We start from the raw sequence: 15,657 nt of genomic DNA on the forward strand, positions 1-15,657 counted from the left end.
ACACAGTAATGTCCCACCTGTCCGCTCTCATTCATTTACTTAATAATGGGGTACTGTCCGCTCTCTTAGATTGATATAATAATGGGGTACTGTCCGCTCTCTTAGATTGATATAATAATGGGGTACTGTCCGCTCTCTTTCATTGACACAATCAAGGGGTACTGTCTGCTTGGAGATATTAATATATGCAAAAAGGATAGGACCCCGCTTCCTTTAATTGACACGATAAAGGAGTACTGTCCGCTCGCAGATATTAATATATGCAAAAAGAATAGGACCCCGATTCCTTTAATTGACCCATCACTACTTACCTATATTAGGGGGCTCGCCCCCTAGTCAATAACTCGCTCTTTAAGCTAAAGTTCGAATTTTGTTCCGATTCTTTAAAATGACCCCTTATTTAGAATAAATAGCTCTTAAGAAAGTACTAAAAAATCTTTGGCTTAAATAGCGAGGTATTGACTAGGGGGTGAACCCAATCATACACTTAATATTTTCTGTTCGTTTTAAGTTTTGATTTTACTCCTTATTTTCAGTTGGAAAACTTGTTTTTTATATTTAATTTCTGATTTTTTTAAAAATAATGCTGGAAAATCCGGCGCCCCCTTCATAGCAATGTCCCTTTCCCCATAAAAGCTTCCTTCATGGAAAGATCCTCCCACATAACCCCCGACCCACCCACCCCCTACTACCAGAAAAAATACCCCCTGAAAACATCTGTATACTTCTTAATAACCAATACTATATGTTAACATTGGGTAAAGTTCATAACTTTCAGCCCTCCCCCCGGGGAATTCGGGGGATTAAGTCATCCTAAAGGACATAGTTATCATATTTTCAACCATGCTTAACAAAATGGCTATCTAAAAATTTTGGTTAGGTGACTTTGGGAAAAAAATGAGCGTGGGAGGGGGCCTAGTTGCCCTCCATTTTTTTGGTCACTTAAAAAGGGCACTAGAACTTTTAATTTCCGTTCCAATGAGTCCTCCCACGATATTCTAGGACCGATGCGTCGATACGATCCCCCCTGGGAAAAACAAAAAAAATAACAACATACAAACAAACACGCATCCGTAATCTTTCTTCTGGCAAAAAATGCAAAATTCCACATTTTTGTAGATAGGAGCTTGAAACCTCTACAATAGGGTTCTTTGATACGGTGAATATGATTGTGTGATTTTCATTAAGGCTTTGTAGCTTTTAAGGGGTCTTTTTCCCCTTTTTTCGAAAATCAGCCAAATTGTCTCAGGCGCGTAACTTTTGATTGGTTGCACTAAAATTGATGAAAGTTATATATTTGAATTCAGCATTAAAATCTGATTCATTTGATGTATCTATTGGTATCAAAAACCTGTTTTCTAGAGTTTCGGTTACCATTGAGCAGAGTCACTCCTTACTTACAGTTTGTTACCACGAACTGTTTGATTGGCAGTTGCACCTTATGAATCTTTTAGTCATTGTGGACAAGCTGTTTGATAGTTGTGTTTTTCCCCGTACTTTTTTAAAATAGTGCCTATGATCCCCTGCGTTGGATGTCTTGCCGAAACTGAAAATGTAAGCGTTCTGTGAATTTGTAGTAGTGTTCCGGAACAATGTGTCAGAGACGGGCAACATAATTTCATAATTATTGACCATTAAAAATAATTTCCTTTTGGTTTAATATGACCGCCATGCTTCATGAAAGTAGCCCTTGACCTTACAGTAAATGAACATTTTCCCTATTTAATTCCGATATGCTTTGAAGTTTTTCCCGCGTTTTACTGTTGATTTTCGCTAGTGTTTATTTGCTGGAATCCAATTTTTGGTTTATTCTTCGAATAATCCTATATTTGCTGAACAGCCATTAGCGAGAACCGATAACTATACTCTCGGTACTCATGTTTATGTTTTATATTTAATCGGCCAATAATCTTTTTATTTATGTCTAATCGGTCAATAAAATTTCTAGATCGAGATGAACTGAGCTATTTGAAATACATAGTAACGTGCCTGAATGTTCTACCCAGCTTCCTGAGGAAGGTAAGCTTTATCTTTTATTCATTTGGATATATTGGGTGTCCAAGAAATCTCGTTTTATTTAAAAACTTTATTATCATTAATTTTTATATAAAAAAATATACCAAATCATAGAAATCACTAAATTAATTCATAAAAACATAAAACTTAAAAATCATAATATTAACATAAAGTTTATATATCAAAAATGTTTATATCATTCTCTGCACCAGCCCCATAAAAATACCGGACATGCCACTAGATGTGATGCAATTTCAAAAATTATCTTCTGCAAGCCCTTTTGGACCGAATTCATGTCTTGGAGCCAAATTTTTAAAACAGCAAAAAAAATGTTCATAAAATTAAAAAATGCATAAAGTTTATAGGTCATATAAAGCTTTTATATCATTTTGCAGCACCTGTGAAAAATATGGGATATTTCACTAGATAAGGTATTCAATTTTGATTCATAAAATTCATTTTTAAATTTCAAAAAATTATATGCCACAACCCCGTATTCGCGATTTGAAACCGAATTTAAAAAAAAGAAAGAAGAACAAAGAACAGACCAGTAAATTGAGAAGAAGGAGAAAACAATTTGACATCAAAAACATAAAACGGCAACAACACTAGCAACATTTTAAGAAATTTAAAATAAATTTCTTGTGAATTATTATATCAATTAATCAGTAGTTGTACCGAACCAATCGTGCTCAAATCCTCCTCAGGGCCATACTGTGGTGTTTCTTTTGATCCTGAAACTTTCCCCATAGTAGAGTGCAGACGGTTTGTTATCATTGTAATATCCTTTTTTGTTTTAGTTTAAAGCTTATTCCAATAGGCAATGATTAGAAATCCTCCAAAAAAAAGTCCCCCTAGACCCCACCCCAAATAACAGTGAAACTGATACCCATCCTGACTGGTCAAACTCCCTATCTGAAAGTTCACATGATAGCTCCAATTTTGAGAGTAGGCCGAAGATCAGTGTTGAGGCCAGTGTCACTATAAATAATGAAAATGGGTTTCAAGAAGTCCTTTCTAGAAGCTCCAAAAAAAGAAAAAAAATCTCCCCAATCAAAAGCATTTCCCCTCTCCCTGCCCAAGATTCTCCCTCCCAAAACTTAGGAATTTACCTTAAAATTTCTCCTATTACCCCCTTTGAAATAAAAAAGATTACTGCAATAAGAGTTGCAATTTTCAAATTGCTAAAATCAATGTTCTCTCCGTGATGGATCTCTTCTAATAGCTTTCCAAGATCAGAAATCAGCAGACACAATAATCAACCTAAAATCCCTTCTGAATACCCCAATTAATGCATCTAAATAGATCCCAAAACAATCTCCAACAAAAATGGTAGTTTATAATGTTCCCCCAGAAATACCCATTCAGGAGTTAAAAGAAGGGCTCTCAGATAGGGCTGGCAACACAATCCCAGTTGAAGATGTTACCCAACTTGGTAAACCTAACTCTAATGGCCTAAAAACAAGTATGTCCTTCTTATTTACACTGAAGGAAAAAATTAATATCCCAGAAAAGTTATTCCTATTTGGGCAAATGAAACCGCACAAAGAATACAAACCAAAGCTTATCCAGTGTCAAAAGTGTCTCAAACTGGGACACACAACAAACAAATGCAATGAAATTCTTCTAGTGTGTAGCAATTATAAAGCATTCCATCCTAAAGAGTTGACAACTTGCAACAACACTCAGCCTACATGTATCAATTGCAGAGGCTCACATGAATCTACCAATAAATCATTATGCCCTGCATATAAGAAAAGAGCACTAACACTCCAAATAGCAACAGAGAAGGCCATCCCATACCCCTTTGCAGCAATGGAATCAAATGCTGCCCAACAATACCAAATAAAGCCCGTAATGAAACCAACCAAAACCTCCAAGTCAAACACCCCCCATGTAGCTAGTACCCTGGATAAAACAACATCCTATAAGCCCACTAGCTCAAGTCCCTATCCGATGAAATCACCAAGTTAATAAGTCACACTTTCTGGTGAGGTGCGGTCAGCCTGGGCCCCTTCCCAAGAAGAAACAAATCAGAAACATTACCAGGAATTAATCCCTTAACTGACAAACAGGATGCACAACCAAACATGCAATCCCCAAATATATGCTTATTCATTCTAAACTGTAATGCAGTTCAGGCCATGAATATACATCAACTACAGAAAACAAAAATCATTGCAGAATTGGCAAAAATCTACATCCCTGATGATATAATCATTCAAGCAAAAAAAGATCTTGCTTTACTACTAACAAAGATGAACATTGATACAGAGTCATTTGAAAAATAAATCAACAATACAACACATATCAATACTCCAGTGAAACGTAAGATCACTCACAGAAAATAAGCTAGATGAACTAATATCTTTTATGAATAATAATTCCATTAATATTGCTTGCCTCCAGGAAACTGCCCAAAATCAACAAATCAAGTCTCTGGGATATACTATCCTGAGAAAGGATAGAACATCAGAGAGAAAAGGAGGTGGAGTAGCTTTAATAGTTAAAAATAATATAAAATTCTGTGGCATCAACTTTCCAGATTCTGCAAATGATGTTGATGCAATTGGTATCAGTGTTTGGCTGAATAATACAAAAACCTACATAATAAGCTTTTATAACCCTAATGGCCAAACTACAGACGCCATGGATTTCTTTAAATATATAAATAATTCTAACATGTTAAAAAATATCATTATTTGCGGAGACTTCAATGCCTACAGCCTTTTGTGGGGGAATAAACCAGCAAATAAATTTGGTAAATTGATTGAGCATATGATTTCAAATAATATTGAATTAGCTGTTGCTACCCCTCCAAACCTGAATACATATTTCAACCCCAAAAGTGGCAGCTTCTCTACAATTGACCTACAAATTGTGTCATTAAATATTTTGAATAAAATTTATATAAATGAAATTGATAGTCTATGTACTGACCACTTTACTATAGTTTGCTCCCTAAATGAACCTGCTGAAACCCTATCACATACCTCCAAATATATCAACACTAAAGCAAATTGGTCTATGTTCAAAAATAAGCTAAATGATGAAATTGCAAGTTTCACCCAAAATTCATGTACTTCAAACACAACAGTTGACATACATGCTGAAGTCTTGGCATCTTTATTAATAAATACAGCTAATCATGCTATCCCCAGGACAACACCCAAGAAAACTTTCCCTAAACACATTCCTAAAGCATGGTGGACAAATGAGTGCAAAAATAAATAGAGAATAAAAAATGCAGCTAGGACAGAATTCATAAAAAAAACCATCACCTACTATATATTTAAAAAAATTACAAGCAGAATCTAATCTAAAAAGGACTATAATAGATGCTAAATATAATTACTGGAATAATTTTGCAAATAATCTTTCCAGAGAAACACATGAGCCAATTATACATAAAGTCATAAGCCACATCTGTGGGAAAAAGACTTCCCCCAACACACTCCTGTATGAGCTTATACATAATAATACCCATTATGACAATGATAATGAAAAAGCTAAGCTATTTGCAACTCTTTTTGTTAATAAACTAACATTAAATAATCGAAGCGAAATGTCCCCAATTCCTATGAACCCAAGTTACCAACCCCGCCCAGGATCCGAGTATATAACTAGTCCATTTTCAATCCAGGAAATGAATAATGCAATGCATAATATTAGGACAAAAAATAGCGGCAGCTATGACAATATACACCCTACATGGATAAAGAATCTTACCCCTTCATACAAACAAGAACTTCTAAATTGTTATAATCACGCTTGGGCATCTTCTATGTTCCCCAATATATGGAAATGTTCGTCCCTCCTACCAATCCTAAAGAAAAATAAACCCAAAGATAACCCTGAGTCCTATAGGCCCATAATGATTACTCCTGTAATGGCGAAAATAATAGAGTAAATGATCTATTACCGACTCCTCTGGTTTGTTGAAAAAAAATAATATGATCGCTCACACTCAAACTGGATTCAGGAAACACCACTCCTCAACAGATGCTTTCATTTTGCTAACAAATGCAATAAATGAATCTTTCTCAAAAAATAATGTTCTAGTTGGAGTTTTCCTATATTTTGAAGGGGCATATGACAATGTTAGCCACCAAATCCTTTTAAACAAACTTGCAAACCTTGGACTACCCCCCAAGCTAGTATTTTTTATACAATGCTTCATAGAAGTGCGAAGTTTCATTGTTTGTGTTGGTTCAGCCTCTTCATCCCAAAAGACGTTAACCAAAGGCCTACCTCAGGGAGCAGTCCTCTGTTGCCTCCACATTGCCCTATATCTCTGGGACATGAACCTCCCCCACACGAATCTACAATATGGTACGATCTGGTGCTATGGTCATCTGGCGACGCCTTTGAGATAGCACAGTCGAATCTGAAAAAGTCACTTTTCTAATTTGAAAAATTCTCTCAACATTCAGATTTACCCAGTGCACCTACCAAGTCAAAAATAATCCAATTTCACCGAAAGCGAAGCCATGTTAATGCAAAACTAACTCTAAATAGAACAACTATTCCAGAAGATAATCATATTAATTATCTAGGTCTCATACTTGACCAAAAACTTAATTTTCACCTCCACATTTCAAACACAATAAAAAAATGCTATAGAAAAACAAGCATACTAAAAAGACTTCTTTCCACATCCTGGGGTTGTAAGGAGAAAACCTTACTCCAGTTTTATAAGTCACATATAAGACCCCATTTTGACTATGCGATCATCGTCTGTGGTGCATGTGCAAAGACCCAGATGCAAAAAATTGAAACAACACAAAATGATATAATACGTCTCACATTTGGTCTTAGAAAACCCACAAGCACCAAGTTTCTGCTTATGGAGAGTGGATTAACAACAATAAGGGAGAGACGTAGCTTTCTCTTTACAAAACATCTTACAAAAATTGAATCAAATAGCTCACACACCCTACATAATTGGTTAAGAAATCCAGCCATGTATAGAGGCATTGCAGATGAGTATGCCAACATTCAGAAGAAGTTCCCCGTACCGGCAAAATCTATTGCACCTACTTTCCCCGAATCCCCTCCATGGAATTGGTCAATTCCCATAATAAATACTGATTTCTCAGAGTGGAATAAAGATTTAACCCCCAGTGCTTTTGTCCAGAAAAAATTTGCTGAATTTAATATAGTTACCTATAAAAACCACTTCCAAATATTTGTTGATGGGTCCAAAATGAATGAGGAGGTAGCAAGTGGTGCTTTCCGTCCTCTCCTGACTATTTCAAGGGGCGAGAAATTATAGAATAATGTATCTAGAATTTTTGCTGAGTTAAATGCCATAATCATGTCATTAGAACACCTGAAGTAAAACCAACCTGTGATTCCAAATTCAAATAATATTATAGTATATTCCGACTCTTTATCAATCCTTGAGTTGCTGTCCTCAGCTCCTCAGTCTAATTTGGACATTGACACTTATCATTGTCTCAGTATTATAGATAATCTTGCTTCAAGTGGTATAAGAACTTATTTTCAGTATATTCCTAGCCACTCTGGTATAAGTGCTAATCATCAGGTTGATTAAATACCAAAAAATGCTTTAAGTATTGACCAGCCAATTGGGACACCAATCCCGATTAGAGATATTTTTTGATGGAGACTATCAGATACTAATTTTGATCAGAAAAATCATATCCTTTCCCCCTTTCATAATAAGTATTTTTCTAAAATCTACCATAGAATTCCTTCTGGAAAAAATGGACTAAATTTTCTTGCATTCTCGTGTAAGTCTTCTAATTCAAGTGGTTAAATTCCTTTGTCCCCTCTTTGCAGGCATTGTAATATGAATAATGAAACAATTGACCATTGCCTATTTGAATGTAATATACTGACGTCTGTAAAACATACTCTGCTTTGTAAACTGCGAAAATGCTTCAAACACCACAAAATCTAACTATCAGCCAAGAGACTAGCCAACTATACCTGCACACAGAGCATAGAAATCGACATCTATCAGCTTATATTTGAACTCCTAGAGTCGAAAGACCTACTGAAAGATATCTGAAAATATCTAATAAATATGAGGCAATCAAGGTAGTAGCTCTGTAGCCCACAAAGTGAAGCAAAAGGAAAAGGGCTAAATAGTATTACTGAAAAGCCCGCTTGCTGTTAAATAGAAGAAGAAGAAAATGGTTTAAAATAGAAAGTAATATAAAATGTGCTGAATAACTCATTAACATATAGCAGCACACTGTTAATAATAATTCATTTAGGTAAAACTGTAGCTTAATAAGATGAGTAAAAAAAAATGTAAGTAATAACACATCGAAAACATTGAAAACAAGCAAAACTAGTGGAAATTGTGTAGAAATCAAAAATGTTTAATGAAAACACAAAGAGGGATAAACGAGGGAAATGGTTAAGATAACAAGGTAGAGGTAAGTTATTTAGATGGTTATTAATTTGTTCAGTTATATAGGGGACAGAATTTTTTTCGTGTCTATAAGTAGGGCAGCAAACTGGGGACAATGGGCGCAGGCTGAGAAACAGCACCAGGGCGGGCAGAATCTGGATGGGGAATGTCTTTTGGGGACAGTGTTTTTCGTGTCAGGGTTTAGCACTGTATTTTTTGAAAAACGGAGGCACAACGTAATTCTCCTGCACTCAAGTGTTTCTAACCTTGCTCTTTCTAAGGAGAATTTATGGGACTTTACATGTTTTAAAACTTGTTCACATGGTTCTTTTTTTGGATGGATTCAGTTTCGTCCAGCTCTTCGCTTGAAGCGATGGGGGGCCAAACTGGACTTGTATATTTGAGTTGAGGGCAAACAAAGAGGCCCTTAAAGAATGAGAAAGGGCGGTGCTAAACCTATCAAGGAGCTTTAGGAAGAATAATTAGCTTTGCGGATGATGTTTTAAGTTGATATTCCGTTTTAAATTAGAAGGAGTTGTGACGCCAAGTAATTTCCAGGAGGATGCAGAAATTTCAGGAGTGATAGTGCTAAGAAAAGGGGCGAGGATTGTAAGAAAACTTGTTGGCATATTCTGGGATTTAGATGGGTTGAACCCAGTGTCGCTACTAGCCAAAATGCTTGGGGGGAGGGGGGGGCTAGATATTTTACCGACTGGCTGGTCATTTTTTACCGACTGTTTTTTGTCAATAATTAGCATAACATCCGTTTCGAATACAGTACATAAAATCACTGCAAGAGTCGGTAAAACCGCTGCATTTACCAACCGATATTTAGATTTCGGTACATGTTATGTCACTATTTTAATGCTGTTTATTTAACCAAATGGAAAATTGTGGGACCATCTGTAAAACCACGGAAGGAGTCGGTAAAACTGCTGCGTTTACCGACCAAGTTCAAAATTTCTCCAGATGACATGTTAGCATTCTCGTGGTCTTTATTGAATCGTACAAAGAATTTTAGCGGTGTCGGAAAAATCTTGGCACGGCGCGCCATGATTTTACAGACTTAATTTTTTTACCGAGTGACCAAAACAGTGGGGGGGGAGTCACCCCCTTCCCCCCATATGTGACGGCCCTGGTTGAACCTAATGTCAAGTCTGAGGTATCTCGTGCGATGTTATTGAGGAAGCTCATAGGGTTGCCCATTAACTTTTCATACCTGGTTGCTAAGACCATTTGGTCACTGACAAATTTCCATATGTCAGGAAATTCCTGAGCAGGGGTGTTAATATGAAAAACTGAAAAAATGAGGACACCTTCAAGATCACCTTGGGGTAATCCGTTGTAGAAAAGGTGGGAATTTGAATAAGGATTCAGATATTTGACTGCTTGTTATCTATTCGATGAAAAAGAAGCAAGCAACAAGGAAAAGGTCAATATTAAATTCAGCGACGAATTTCTCAACTAACACATTAATATTAAGAAGGTCAAAGGCTTTTTGGAGATCAATGGAAATTAGATTTAGCCAAGTATCAGGCTTCGACAGAATTTGGAAAATTCTGTCAATGTATCCAGAAAACACTAATGGGTAAAAATAAAAAAGAAGTACAACGAGATGAATAATATACTGGGATGTTGAAGTGAATTTGAGTTCTCAAAAGGCCTTAGATCAATAAGAGATATAATTATTTCCTTAGCCAATCAGAAAGTCATAACTCACATAGTTTTAAAAATTTAAGAGGGGGAGACTGGACGAACACTTTCAAAACCACGTTTTCTGTCTTTCATTCTTCAAGAGATTATGAAAGCCTGATCCTATGTATGTGGGAATAGCACAGACCAGGTAATCTCGTTGAAAAGTACAGAGAGGAGATTTGACAAGAAGTCACTGAAAACTAATTAGGGGAAATCGGATATCCAAAGAGCAGACGCTCCATTTTCTTAATTGTTATAGTATATTACTTTTCGATCTCCAGTAGGGAAATAAAATGAAAAATAGGGGGAATTATGTGAACCAGTAACTCAAATCTTCATATGATATGTTGCATTGTAGAATTATTTTTATTCAGTGACTTAACAATTGAATTTTCTTTCACTGTTAATTTTCAGTGTAAAATTACCCCCCCCCCTCCCCCCAGCCAAAATTATTACTTGTCATTTCGTATATTTTTGTTTCTTTCTAAGAAACAGTTTTTTTTTTTAGTGGAAAGATATTAAAGTTAGCTCTGAATTAAATAAGCTCATTGTTCAATATTTAGATCAATTTTTAGTCTTGAATTTTAGTAAATAGGACACAGGTGAAGATATTAAAATAGTGAATCATCGTCCTCCTTTCATTGTTATATTTCACGTCATTCTTATGTTTGCCAATAGTATCTTTAAAGTACGTCTTCTACTTTATTCATATTGGTTTTTACTTTTTATGGATTTTTGTATCTTTAGAGTTGATTTACCTACTATTGCTTCTATTGGTTTTTGTTTCTGTAAAATTAAGAAGTTAACTTAACAATCAGAACGGATTGAGTTAACCGATCATTTTCATTACGTTTTTTGTCCTTGAAATTAAACTTAATTCCGTATTTTAATCGAAACAAAACTCAAGTACCGTAATACTCAAGTAATGCCACAAATTCTTGAAGAAACCCTTACTGTTTAATTTAAATTTTGGAAATCCCACTGCCTATAGTATACGGTATATAGTGTATTATAATAACCATAGCATATGCTCTATACACTGTGTTTTTTCCGAAAAAGAAAAGCTTTATTTTATTGTAGGTACATTGGAATTTTTCAATAAATTGCTGTATCTTTATCATAAGGAAGCCCTGAAGTTGGCAAATGATCTAGCTGACAAATCAGGTTGCAAAATACCAAGCAAATTCTAAATGAATATTTACAAAAACAATTGTACCAATGCTCTATGATGCATTTACTTGCTGAGTTCATAATGAATGCGAATGAAGCGACAAAGAATATATAATTTTTATTTTATCATATTTTTTAAGGTTTTATTCAAATTTTTACTTGTTATTTTGGGATACTGTATTAATCCTCATTATCAGGGAATTTCTTCGGGATTATATAAATTGTCAATAAAATGTATTGAGAGTAGAATCTAATTACATACGAAAAGTTGTGCTAAATACTTTTTTACTGAATCATTTACATCTTGTATAAACATTTTTGTCAATATGAAAAATCAAGTAGTTATAGATGCATGAAATTGAGGAATTTTTAGAGAGTAATAAATTAAAGTTGCAGGTTGAAGCTTTGAATATTGAAGCTGTGCAATATGAAGAGGAATGTTGGATTTATAAAGACAGAAGAATAATGAAAGTAAAAAGTCGCAACTTAACCCTCTCTCAGTTTACTGAAATGACAGAGACTTCCGTTTTTCGACAGTGTAGTAAGAATCAAAGCTGGTAACTTATTTAATTTTCTACCTATTCAAGTAAAAACACCTCAGATAACCAGTTGTAAATGTTAGTGACATTATTGATCATATTGATAAATTTGGTCGCTTAAGATTTGACCACTGAGTGTGTTTGCCTTTATTTTGTTCGGAGTCGAATCAGAACAAGCGTTTAATTTAAACTAAAATGAACTGTAATTACTTTATGATAAGACTAATGCGGTTCCTTATGGTATAAAGGATAAAGACATGCGCACGAAAGGTTTTGGGTTTTGAATGAATCTCCTGGACCAGCAGCGTCAATAAACATGCAAAGGAATGGCGGGTATTATACACTAGACTAGAAGTGTTAAATTTGAACTAAAAGTACCTTCAAATTCTATTTTTTTTTTTTTCTTATGAACAAACATTGTTTTTCTCACTTTTGTCGTTAAGTTCTTTGTAGTTTTTAATAATGGACAGGTCTCAGATAGAATGAAAGCGTGGATTTTCATAGATACGCTAAACTTGAGTATGGTTTTAGCCATTCGTGTTTTATTATGCTCTGAATAAGCAGACAATTGCATATTTAAGCAGAAGATGGAATGCCTGGAAGCAATTACATTATTGAATAGGCTGAAGGCTGAATGGCTCCAGAGTTATTATTATGTCTGTATAGGCGAATATATTCAACATATTTGATGGTAGTTGCACATGGGTGTATGGTAAGGCAGGCCCTCCTTGGTTAATTTTGCTTATCTATTAGAAATCAAATAGAAAAATGAATAAATATACCGTCTTGCCCTCCATTTAATGCCCTATACAAAAATAATAATCAAAGCCATTATAACAATTCCTGTTCCCCTTAATGGGGCCAGATATAACTCTAAACTACATAAAAACGTTTACTGATTTTATTGTTTTTGTTTTCATGTTGTCTGTATTTTGAATTTTGAACCAACTTTTGACGGACTGTCTAAACAGTCTAAAAATTAAAGAAAGGCAACAAATCGGGAAAGTTTTGTGCATAATTTGAAGTGGTGGGCAGCAGTGATTAGGGCTGATAACCCCCATGCCTTCTGAAGACCAAAACATAATTTGCGCTTTACTAGAAAAAACAAAACAAAAAATATATAACCATGGATGGTCAGTATAGCTGACATACTGAAATTTATTTCTTAAAGTTTTGATAATTTTTTTTATTTATGAAAGTAAGAAAAGTGAAAACATTTAAAATTTATTTTGTTTTCAGTAAAGCCCAAATTGTGTTGTGGTCTTGAGAAGGCATGGGGGCCTTCTAGATGTGGGCACAATGTATCATTTATTTATTTATTTATTTATTATTATTATTATTATTTTTTAGTCTTAGACCAGGGCACGTCGTATCGAAGGAGTTGTCGTAGAAACTTCGAAAAGGGCTCTTTAGATTGGAACTTGAAAGGGCTAGTGTCCTTTTTGATAGTCGAGAGTGATTGGAGGGCAACTAACCCCCCTCCCCCCGACGCCCACCATTTCCTCAAACAGAGCCAATCAAAATTTTGAGATAGCCATTTTGTTCAACGTAGTTGAAAGGTTCGGAAATTTATGTCCTTGAGGATGACCCCCCCCCCCTCCCGCAGCCCTCAGGGCAAGTGTTGCAAGTGATGCCCTGGGGGATGTAAGGTTTATATAGAAAGGGTGATCGTATAAACTTCGGATGGGGCTCGTTGGATTGGTAATCAGTAGTTCTAGTGCCCTTTTTAAGATCTAGAGTGATCGGAGGGTGGATATCCCCCTCCACACACACACACACACACCTCGTATTTTCCCGAAATGCATCTGATAGAAATTTTGAAATGGCGATTAGTTGTCGCAAGAAATTTGAAAAAGGCTCATTCGAATGGAAAGGAATTCAATTGAAAGGGCTAGTGCCTTTTTAGTTCAAAAATAGTCCAAAGACCATATAATAAGGCTTTTGGGGTTGACAGAATCCTCCAGAGTCTGGGGGTAAGGTTTGTAAGTTATGCCCCGGGGGCATATAAGGTTTTTATGGAGGGATGGCCGTGTGAACTTTAGAAGAGGCTTATTTGATAGAAAATGTATAGTTCTAGTTTTCTTTTAAGATTCAAACATAATGGACAGCAAATAGCCCCCCCCTCCCTGACATCTGATTTTTCAGAAACGCATTCAATTGAAATTGTGAGAAAGCCATTTTGGTACCAATAGTCTATAAATCATATAACAATGTCTTTTGGGTGTACGCAATCCTCTAGAGCCCATGGGCAAGGGTTGTAATCTTTGCCCCGGGGTACTTAAGGTTTTTATGGGACGGGTGGTCGATATGAACTTTGAGTCGGGTGGAGCTCATTTAATTGGAAGTCGGAAGTTTTAGTGCCCTTTTTAAGAGTTAAAAATTAATGGAGGGCAATCAGCCCCCCCCAAGCTTATCATTCCCCATGACATATCCGATAGAAATTTTAAGAAATCTATTTTGTTCAGCCTTTTTGAAAGGTCCAGTAATAATGTCTTTGGAGATGTCAACCTCCCCACAGTCCTCAGGACAAGGGCTGTAATTTAAGCAATTCGTTCATTGTTAGCACATAGTATATGTTATTAAGAAAGGTATGCATATTTGAACTTTACTTTCTAAGAAGACGAAGGGCATTCATGTGAGCTATTCAGAGAATGTCGAGGAAAGTTTTGAACTAAATCAAAACACGTTATGTGTATACGGATTGTCAAAAGGGTGTAACACAGGAACGACTGAGTATATTAATTTGGAAAATTCAGGAAATGATAAGGGATATGGTCAAAAAGATAATACCTCTATTTTGCCAACACTTCTACAAGTACCACCACTACGACTACCACACTACTTAATTTACAGTATTAAGAGGAAATTCAAACAAAATCAAAATTCGCTATGTGCATGTACACTGTCATCAGCAATGTCATAGCAATCGCTAATTTTATTAAGTTGAAACTTCTAGGACTTTATGAGAAGGATGTTCTACTAACCCAAAGGCAATATGTTAATACTGCTAATGCTAGTAGTACTACCGCTATTAAATACTATTACTAGTAATATCAATACTACTACTGTGACTACTATTACAGCTATACCTAAGGCTATGAAGGTGAAATTTTCAGAGAATTTTGAGGGGGGAAGGTGAACTGAATCACAACTCGCCGTCTGTATGCAGGTTGTCAAAAGGGTTTAACAGCAATATCTTTGGAACAGTTTGGTATGTGAAGTTGAAAATAACAGGGCTTATTGTGAGGGATGTTGAACTAACCAAAAGAAAATATTTGCATCCTAATGCTACTGCTTCTACTCATACTACTACTACTGTTACTGCCGCTACAATTAATTCTACTGGCTACTACTACTACTACTGCTGTTAAATCTAAGGATATTAAGGTGACAGATTTGGGATATATAAAAACTGTATGGAACTAATCCGAAACACACTACGCCCACACAGGTTGTAAAGCAGACGCATCAGAAATGCTTCAGGAATGGTTGACGGTACTAAGCTGAAGCTTTCAGCATGTGTCACACATCGCCCTCATCGCCCTAATGGAGTAAGGATTTCAATTCAATAGGCCTAGTGTTTAGTTCAAAAGATGGGACAAGCTACACTGGATTAGTGTGTGGTAGGAAAAAATCAGAAAAAAAATATTCTATTGGATTCTCATTTAATGTTCTTTATAAATGTAAAAACGCTACAATTTTAATTGTGCCTCAGCATCATTCCGCTAGTATGGCCAAATATAACATTAGGCTATATGCAAAATATTGGTGATTTAATTTTTTAATTTTTTAATTCCTTTCATTATGAATTTTGGACCAACTGTTCATGAGACATAAGCACAAAAGGTAGCA

General features: G+C 35.5%; 1 protein-coding gene across 2 annotated transcripts in view; it reads left to right on the forward strand.

The window, feature by feature from the left end:
* LOC148946113 (PRELI domain-containing protein 2-like) overlaps positions 1-15,657 on the forward strand; it is a 68,776-nt gene that overhangs the window by 10,065 nt on the left and 43,054 nt on the right. Inside the window, exons 2-3 of one of the 2 annotated variants that reach the window (XM_089098114.1) lie at positions 1,949-2,019; positions 11,657-11,823. In XM_089098114.1, the coding sequence (XP_088954240.1) occupies positions 1,949-2,019; positions 11,657-11,823 (238 nt within the window). The remainder of the gene's footprint in view (positions 1-1,948; positions 2,020-11,656; positions 11,824-15,657) is intronic. The other variant, XM_089098115.1, reaches the window with a different exon arrangement.

The sequence above is a fragment of the Artemia sp. Qi Xiang Cuo genome, chromosome 12, assembly GCF_049724085.1.
Source record: "Artemia sp. Qi Xiang Cuo chromosome 12, ASM4972408v1, whole genome shotgun sequence".
In the NCBI taxonomy this organism is placed as follows: domain Eukaryota; kingdom Metazoa; phylum Arthropoda; class Branchiopoda; order Anostraca; family Artemiidae; genus Artemia; species Artemia sp. Qi Xiang Cuo.